Source organism: Mastigoproctus giganteus, chromosome 2 (assembly GCF_048544385.1).
Source record: "Mastigoproctus giganteus isolate SK-2022 chromosome 2, ASM4854438v1, whole genome shotgun sequence".
Taxonomy (NCBI): Eukaryota; Metazoa; Arthropoda; class Arachnida; order Uropygi; family Thelyphonidae; genus Mastigoproctus; species Mastigoproctus giganteus.
Genome location: NC_143576.1, coordinates 216,577,780 through 216,587,640, shown reverse-complemented (window position 1 = coordinate 216,587,640; position 9,861 = coordinate 216,577,780). Strand labels below are relative to the sequence as shown.

The window sequence follows — 9,861 nt, the reverse complement described above, 5'->3', positions numbered from 1 at the left end:
TCGATTATAATGAGAATTCGTCAATGGCAGATATGCAAATAACTTTAGCAGTTTTTAATGGATAATTAAAACGGCATTTTATGAAAATATGAAGGGGGGGAATTATTTCAGCTTACCAACTCAAATTCGCATGGACGAAATGCTTCAGTAATTGTCAGTTTTCTGTGAGCTGCTGACGTCATTATGTGTCACACCGATAAACCATGATTGTGATAACTACTGTACTTCACTAGTTGCTTAGTGAGCTGTTGTGTGAGAAGAACTAGCTCTTGGTCTGATGGCGACTAAGAAGAAAAAGAAAGGTAAACCCAAAGATGCCCGCTTGGAGATCATAACTTTAAAGTACGGATTTGTTTTCAACGGAGTAGTAGGCGAAGGAACTAATGGAGTTGTTTTTAGGATGGTAGATAAAACCGGAAGAAAAGTAGCTGTTAAAGTACCAAGTTCTTACACCCAAGAAGAGCTTAAAGAATGGCCAAAATTGCAGCACCCCAACGTAATTTCTTTGATCGAAACGCTACCTTTGGAGGAAGAAGCCGTGGCTTTCGTGATGCCTCTTCAACAGACCACTCTTCGAGAACAAGTTTCTTCGCACCGTTTCTTAGCCAATCCCAATTCTTTCGAACAAAAGAAACGTTGGCTGTATGAGATGATGTGTGGACTAGATTACCTTCACAGCCATCAGCTTTATCACCTGGACATTAAGACAGACAACGTGCTCTTATCTTCAAAAGGTAATTGCGTTTTGAGTGACTTCACCTTCCTCACTCGCAAGGTTTCTCATTCCACCGTTGATTGTTTAGGATTTTCTCTCTGGTTTCGACCCCCCGAAGTATTCAAATGTGAAAAGAACAATAAATGCTCTCGACTTCTCTATTCTGCCGAGATGGATATATGGGCTCTTGGAATGGTAGCCCTAAACGTAATGTTTGGACGTAATTTTCAACGTTGTTTCATTAACAGTGCCACAGGACCACCGGCACAGACCCCATGGGAAGTGTGGAAGAGAGAAGTTTGGCCGTTTCTTCGAAAACTTCGCAATACTTCTTCGTTCCAAGATAATATGCTTCAAGTTCACAAGTGTCAATTAGCAGAAAAGGACATAGACGAATGCATGAACTTTATATTTTCTTGTCTTCATAATAACCCTTCACAGAGGATAAACACTACCAGAGGTCGATTACACCCCCTCTTTTCAAAAACGAACATTTCAGATACCGACTGACTAGCAGTCGGTCGTTACTATACAGGTTGGTTAAACTAGGTATGACGTAAATGTTAAGGACCATTCCAGACTAATAATAATTGTGATTTTTCTAATACCACTTAACAAAATGTGGATTTATTTGATATATTGAACTTTAACCTCTAATAGAGGTTAATTTATATACTAAGAATTATTTCATACTTTCGGTTTTATGCACATGTAATTAAATTTGTTATTGGCACAGTGTAATATATAATTTCTCAATTATAAGTTTTTCTAACACCAGATTTTGTCTGTTCCGATTATAAATATCTATTATTAGCATCGTTAGCTGTTTATTAATCCTGTAGCTTCCTCCTCGATTAAAATTCAACTTTTTCTTCAATAAGCAAGCTATACTGCATATATCGTAAATAAAAATATTCTAGTACAGTACTTAATTTCGACGTCTGTGCACGAGTTGAGTTGGAGATCATTTGAACTGCAAAATGCAGAATTCCTGTTCATCTAGGCTACACTAGAATTCATCGATCAGTTGCTGAAGAATCAAATCACGTGCTACAATATGAAAAGAAAGGGGAGGTGGATTTGTCGTTCTATTATTAATGAAATATCAAAGTCTAGAGGAATAAGTTTTTCACATCTTAATAGCTAGTATTGCCCTAATAGCGTTTAAAAGGAGCCATCCTCTTCCTGCAAGAAAGTGAAATACCCCAAAAATAAGATAATAAAATAAAGGAAAAAAGTAACTTCTCAACTTATCCAAATCCGATGCGTCAGTAGTGCTGATAGTAATGAGGTCATGAGTTCCATTTAACAATTCCTCACCTTATTTTAAAAATCTAATTACTTTCTGGAGAATGTAAGCAAATATTTCACTAATTTTCTGACTGATCAACAACGATACATTGAAAATTTAAGCCTTAATAATAGCGCATGAAAGCTGAGTTCATGCACTGATTAGTTTTGAATGATGAATGGTTTTGAATGATGAACTAACTGAAGCAGAATAGTAGCAGGTAGTGATATGCTATTGATCGATATGTCTAGTTAACTATGACAAAAAAAAAAAAACCTTCTCAAACCTGAACCAAGTTTTTAAATGGATTAAATATCATCAACTGGACTTCTCATCTTCAAGTGGCTCTGGGATCAATAAAACACTGAAGATTTGCTAAAATTATAGACTTGTTATAATTCATTAAAAAAATAAAAAAACGAACAGCGTGATTATTAATCAACTTTTTTAAAATATACATAAAATAATGATCAATTGATCCAAATCTCTGACAACTTCACGTTTGACGAATTAAAAAACAAATCGTATATACAGCTCTTTAAAAAATTAATTTCTAATATAATCAGCAAGGGTAACAGATAAATAGTATTATTGGGTATTCTTGCTTGAGGCTTTCTCCTGCTATAGAAATTTAAAAAAAAAAACTTTATTTTGGTCTTTTAGGCCCTTTAAGGCATCAATACACTTATGCAAATAAAAATACTCTTATTTTCAGATAAAATATTTGAGTGAAATCATTTCTAAAGTCATACACATATATCATTTAACAATATTCTCTCCCCCCCCCCAATTTTCCCAGTTTGATTTGGTTCCACGAATTGGAAATGTTTACAAGGTTGTCTTTCTCTATGTTATGAATTTACAAAATAAAGTTAATTTGTGTTTATTATTGTCACACAATTTACGTAGAATTATTAAGCGTTGATTTAATTTTAGTTGTTAAATTTTGTGAAATTTATTCCCGCTACATGGAGTACATTTTCCAACTGTGATCGTGTAGTGTCATCGCCATTTCTTATTCCTTAGGCGGTCAGAATTCAGACATCGTTGGGAGTTGGAGGAATTCTTTAAGATCTCTTCAATAGAGGCTGCTAATACAGTAGTTAATCGATTTTAGGTAGGAAGAGAAAGTGAAAGTTTTTCAGCTTGCAAAATATGGCTAGTTAATATGGCAGGGCTATGACCAAAAGTAATTGATACTCCAAGAGCTCGCAAGGCAAGCAACATTTTTCGGCAGGAATGAACTAAAAGACTTAATGTGATAGATCAATAATATTCGTCTCTGATTGGTTTCTATTGATCGTTACTGAGACTTTTGTCAATCAAATTGTCACTGCTGACAGCTATCTCAAAACGCTACGTGAAAAGTTTCCAAATTTTTTTTTTTACACATTTTGGGTAACCTAACCTTATTTAATGAAGTTAGGTTACCTAAAATTTGATAATTAGTGGTTAGTTCCTATTAATAATTTAGAAAATGTAATGTCGCGCACATATGGGTACATATTATATGGAAGTTAAGACCTATTTAATACCTAATCTTATGAAGGGAACATACCTTTATTAAACACCGTTAGGCTACCTAAAATAGGATAATTAGCGGTTATTTTTTAATTAAGCCTTTAGGAAACTAAGTTTATTAGATAACGTTACCTAGATGGATTAAATAGAAAACTTGGAAATTTGTGACGTAGAGGTTGATTTTTAGTGGCTGTAAGTAATGGGAAGTTTGATGGACAACATTTGTCAGTCATAATCAGTGGAAACAAATGAGGCGAACATTATACAGTAAAAGAGCCAAGCAATTATAAGAAAGTTGCGCGAAAGTTCTCCATAGGATCAAAAAAGGTCGTTTGATTAATTCTTGCCCATTTTTAATTGCCTGTGTGGGCAACCTCAGTAGCACAGATTAACAGCAGGAAAAGCAAAAAGTCATTTTGTTTCCTCTATACTTCTGTGTCCATAGGAGATGACCCTTGCCACGTTACTGACAAATGTTCAAACTAAGATGAAATATCTAGTGAAATTTCAGGATTTAATAGAACTAAATTTTAGATGTGTTAACCTGCTTCAAATTTTCTGATGGATTAATGTCAACACAAGCCTTAAACTCAAGTGAGTCTGAAGATTGGCAAGTCATAGAGAAGCCCAACTATTACATAGGGTGATGCAAAATTCGCACATACAATAATTATAATCTATTAGTTCTGTTACGAGCAGATTATGTAACTGTAATAATGATCATAAATAATTCTAAAAAAATTGCTAAACATCCTGTTTTTTGTGAATTTTGAGTCGCCCTACAGTTACATTCCTCCCAACCTTAATGTATAAGTTTGGACCAAAAACTTTCAGTCCTTCTTTGGTAACAAACTTGGTATAATCACCATTCTCGCCACACTGGGTGGAAATGACAGAGTTCGAATTCCGTCAATGACGCGAGGAATTTCAGTTCTTTTCACAACGTGGCTGAGTTAGTCGGTTTCAGGCGCGGCAGCATGGTTTTTCTTCCAGAAAATCGACGTACAGAAAAACACAGGCAATTTACAGATATATTATGTGCAGCACAATATGGCCTAAGTTGCCGATGAGCCTAAAACCCCTGTCCTACAATAACCAAAAGCTTTCAGCACTGAAACTTAAACAAATCTAGGCAGTCCTCGCACTTCCAGTGGATAATGTCACATTATCCGTTGGAAGAACCCATTCGCAGATACACTCACTAAAGCCATAAAGAGACTCACCTGGTCGGAAACAATTTCCAGATAACTTATGACATCCAAATGTTGATCCACTCGTTAAGAGGCCCAATGGACCTAGAAAACACTCTGCACACCATTAAACCCTCACCACCAGTCTGCATTGTTGATATCTAGCAGGATGAGTCCACGGGTTTGTACTGTTTTCGGCATATTCTAGTTCTTCCAACAGCGTGAAAAAGAAATAATCGAGATTTCGTTAGATCTGGTAGCGTTTTTCCAGTGTTGGTGTTGCTGAGTCCGCTGTAACTGTACCTTCTTGTTTTTTTGCTGACAGGAGTGGAACTCGAGTCAGTAGTCAGTGTCAATGCCTCTGATTTGAAAGTTTGAAAGTCAGTGTCAATGCCTCTGATTTGAAAGAAAATTGTGTTTCTTCTGTTACCCTGTCTTTTCAGCCTCTCGCATCAACAAGCTGTTTCAGACCACGTGATTGCCATTGGCTTGGTTATTAGGCCAATCTCGATACACCCAAGACACAGGTGTACGCAAAAACTCCATTGGAATTACGGTTTCCAAAATATTCATACTGGTGTGGCCAGCGCCTACTATAATGCCACGTTTAAAGTTACTTAAAATCTTTTGTTGCACTGAATTGTACACATATTGCATCCCTACATATCTGTCCGCCTGCTTTATATCGCATTGTATGAAATACAGAAAGTCGAAAAATTACTGAAGGTATATTGGTCGGCCCGGATTATAAACAGAGCATTATTTATTAGAATTCTTCCCCGTCCTTGTTTCAGATGTCCATAAAGGCTTTTGGCCTCTTCTTGAAATATTGCTGAACACAGGATACAAGGCGTTGAGTTTTGAACACGAATCCCAATGGTAAGGTGCTTTACGACATCTGTAATAATCCTCACTTGCTGCTTGGTCAGCACGGTGTACAACCTGTAATTTTAATTCTTACCATCGACGACTGTCAGCTTCGGATGTCCCCATGAGGGACATCCGAAGCCGGATTGATGTTTACAGGTGTCTCATCTTTTTTCAGAGCGCTAGTTATGTCAATTTTTGCATTCATTTTTATGGTTCCCTGCGTTTTAGAACCAGAAATATTTAGAGCTGGATTTTCTCAACTATCACATTGGCGTCGTAAAATAGGCGTGAATGAGGTAAACTTTAGTCATAATTACTGGAGCATGCTTGGCTTCAAGGGAGATGCCGATAGGCTCAAGATGAGCAGGGTCTGCCCGCGTAGCACAGTGGTATCGTCATCGTCCGTCCTCTCCACACCGGGTGGAAAAGGCCCGGGTTCGATTTCCTGTCGATGATGAGAGGAACTTTAATGGGCTTTTTTCACTTCGTGGCTGAGTTAGTCGGTCTCAGGCATAAATAGCAAGGTTTTTCGTCCAGCAAAACAGGCAAATCGACCATAGAACACACGCAATTTACAGACATAATACACAATGCGCGGCAGATGAATTTAAATATTCGGGTGGCCTAAAAGTAATAGTTTTTTTTTTTTTTTTTTTTTGAAGATGACTTTATGTGCACGTAACTGGAGCAGTGTAAACAGACACACCGGAAGGTATATGGTGTCCTGTCTATAATATTTACGACCATCGAAAGTAGGGAAAAGAATGTCATTGTCCTTTTATATAAGATTATGGTGAGTCATCTTATATAAAGTGACAGAATATTGTGTTCGGGTCTGGAGGCTACACTTGAAGAAAGACAGAGCTTCAACAAAGAGTTCAAAGGGCAACAACATTGGTGAGAGGTGCTAATCGAAGGTGCAGCCTGTAAAGTTAACAACCAGACATCTTGGAGGGGGAAGGAATATAATAGAAAAAAGTTATACCTTGAAGAGAATCAGTAAAATTAACCAGGGAGGTATATTTTCACTGGTAAAAGAACCGGGTGTACAAATACAAAATTTTCGGGAGTAACTGAACTGAAGGCTGGTTCTCATGAAGTTTTCTTTCCAGTAACCAGGGCTGTTATTGTTGAATTGGGGTTTAATGGTGCAAGGGATACTATGGCCAAATTGCGCCTGTTACTTTGGTTTAGAAGTAACTGTGTACGTTATAGGAAATATATCTAAAATAAGACTGTAAACATTGATCATTTTCAGGTAAGTAAAATGTTCTGAGAAATTGCTATACTCTCCAAGTATATAGGATAGTTGTAGATGTTGTTGTTGTTGGTATGAAAATTTCACGACACAAGGGCAACTGTGGCCAATATGTGTCTGTCAGCGTCATTACGTTCATTTTAATGATTTAGGATGGATATATCAGAGTGCATTTATTATTCCTAGATGTTTAATATATATAAAGAGCTCACTTAGGTTTGCTTTGTCACCAAGTACATGAGAGAGGGTTAGAGGAGCTTGCAAGTTTGCTAATGATTGGAAGAATGTGGCTCGAACGGCTGAATATGAGGGACAATCAATCAGGATATGCCTTACTGTAAGTTGTATCTGACAGACAGAGCAGAGCGGTGGATCTTCTCTTAAAAGTAAATGTTTGTGAGTAAGGAAGGTATGTCCAATGCGCAGTCTTGTTAATATAACTTCCTCCTGTCTATTTGTACGTGAGCTAGAATTCCACAAACATAGATCTTTTTTTATTCTGCGAAGTTTATTGCACGATTGGTCCCTCCAAAGTTGTTTCCAGATGGAAGTATATTTGGTACGAAATACATCCCTATAATCTGTAAATTGTACAAACTGAAAGTTATCATGTATATTAAGATCTGGATTTTTTGCGGCTTGGTCTGCATGATTATTTCCTAGAATTCCAGCATGGCTGGGAATCCAACAGATAGACACTTGTTTTCTTGCTTTATGAAAAATTCCGAGTTGTTTTTTGATATGCTGAATCAAGGAATTTGAGGAATGTTTGCTGTTCTGCAAAGCTGCTACTGCACTAAGGGAGTCAGTATAGATTAGAGCAGGTAGAAGTTGATGCTGGGTAATATCATCCAGTGCTAGTTTAATAGCATATAATTCTGCTGTGAAAATACTGCAAACATGAGGCAAGGAGACAGATATAATATATTCCGGTAAAACTACTGCGGCGCCTACTGAGTTGTTCGATTTTGAACCATCTGTGTAAATGTGATGACTGTTTCTATTTTCAAAACTGTGCAGTGCATGAAGCTTCTGTATAACGATTGGAGAGATCTCTTTTTTATTCCTGTTTGTAAGATGTGATATGGATAATGGCACAGTCGGAATCCAAGGAGGTTCTGAGTATATATCTACTGCAGAAATGTTCTGGAAATGTATTTCCCAAACTTGAGCTAAGTGTCTGAGGCGCAGTCCTACTGGTTTATTTTCATTTGGCTTGTGATCATAATTACTCGTCCATGGTGGATTGTGAATAATGGACCAATTTGGATGTGATGGCTGACTGTATATTTTTGCCGCATACATGCACAGTAAATAATCTCGTCGAAGATTCAGCGGGGGTTCTGAAGCATCTGCATACAGGCTGTAGATTGGTGAAGTTCTAAATGCTCCTAGAGCTATGCGGAGAGCATTATGGTGAATGGTATCTAGACGACGTAAGATGCTCCTTCTTGCTGAAGTATATACAGGAGATCCATAGTCTAAACGAGATCTAATCAAAGTTTTATATAATAGTAATAATGTGGACCTGTCGGCTCCCCAGGCCATTGAAGATACTGTGCGCAAGATGTTAAGTTTTAAGAGGCAACTAGTTCGAAGTCTTAGTATATGTTCCTGAAAATTTAGTTTTCTATCTATTGTTAAGCCCAAAAAGGAGAAATTTTGAACAACAGGTAGAGCAATTTTATTTAAGTATAAGACCGGTTCAGGATGAAGACCACGCATTTTACAGAAGTGTATAACAACAGATTTTTTCTCAGATATTCTATAGCCATTATTTTGAGTCCATACTTCTATTTTGTTTATGGATAATTGCAGCTGTCGTTCAATTGTGTTCATGCTTTGTGATTGAAATGAAATGGAAAGATCATCTGCATACATATATATTTGCAATGATGGGGGTATAACCTTTGTGATATTGTTCACCCGCAGTGCAAACAGGGTTGCACTTAATACTGAGCCCTGGGGAACCCCTTCCTGTTGTATATAGATTGTAGATAAACAGCCTTTGTATCGTACCTGAAATGTTCTGTCGGCAAGAAATTTTTCTATAAATTGTGGAAGTTGTCCTCTGTATCCTATTTGAAATAGATCTCGTAGAATTCCGAATCTCCATGTTGTGTCAAAGGCTTTTTCAAGATCTAGATTTACCATCACCATATGCTGCTTTCTTATAAATGAGTTTCTAATATTTGTTTCCACTTTGACATGTAGGTCAAGTGTTGATCTATTTTTCCTAAATCCAAATTGGTGGGGTGATAAAACATTCTCTTTTTCCAGCAACCACGTAAGTCTATTATGCACCATTCGTTCAAGGATTTTTCCCAAGCAGCTGGTCAGTGAAATCGGGCGATAATTATATGTATAGGAAGGATCTTTTCCGGGTTTGGGAAATGCAAGGACAATTGCATGCCGCCATATGGATGGATACAGGTTGTTCAGAAAAATTCTATTATATAGTGCTAGCAGGATTTCCAGACAATCAGAGTTTAGGTGTTGTATCATAGTATAATAAATGCCATCGGGACCTGGTGCGCTATTTGGTAATTTTGTAATGGTTGTAAGTAATTCCTCTTTTAGAAATGGTAGATTATAAGAATGAGATATCTTGGTAGAGAAATTCAATTTACTCCGTTCAGCTTGCTCTTTATATTTTTGAAAGTCAGTGCTGTAGCTTGTAACTGCTGATATGGAAGCGAAAGATTCAGCCAAAATTTCTGATATCTGATCTGCTTGAAAAACGTCCTGCCCTTTCCAATGGAAGATTGGAGATTGTGTGATTGGATATCTTCCACTTAAAATCCGAATTTTTTTCCACACCAAACCAGGATTCGAGTTCCTAGTAAGTGTAGAAGCGAACACGATCCAAGACTTTTTCTTTGCTTTTTTCCGAATTCTCCTTGCTTCAGCTTTGGCTTTTTTATATGCAATTAAATTGGCGGTAGTTGGGTATTGACGGAATCTATTCCATGCTCGATTTTGTTTTGTTTTTGCTGTTGCACATTCTGCATTCCAC

The 9,861-nt window shown here is 37.1% G+C and overlaps 1 protein-coding gene across 1 annotated transcript; it reads left to right on the top strand.

Annotated features, from left to right (window-relative positions):
- The first annotated feature begins 277 nt into the window (after positions 1–277).
- On the top strand, positions 278–1,225 carry LOC150090086 (cyclin-dependent kinase 1-like). Its single transcript, XM_090390170.1, has one exon. The coding sequence runs from the start codon at positions 278–280 to the stop codon at positions 1,223–1,225; it is 948 nt and encodes a 315-aa protein (XP_090246296.1).
- Positions 1,226–9,861: the final 8,636 nt, after the last annotated feature.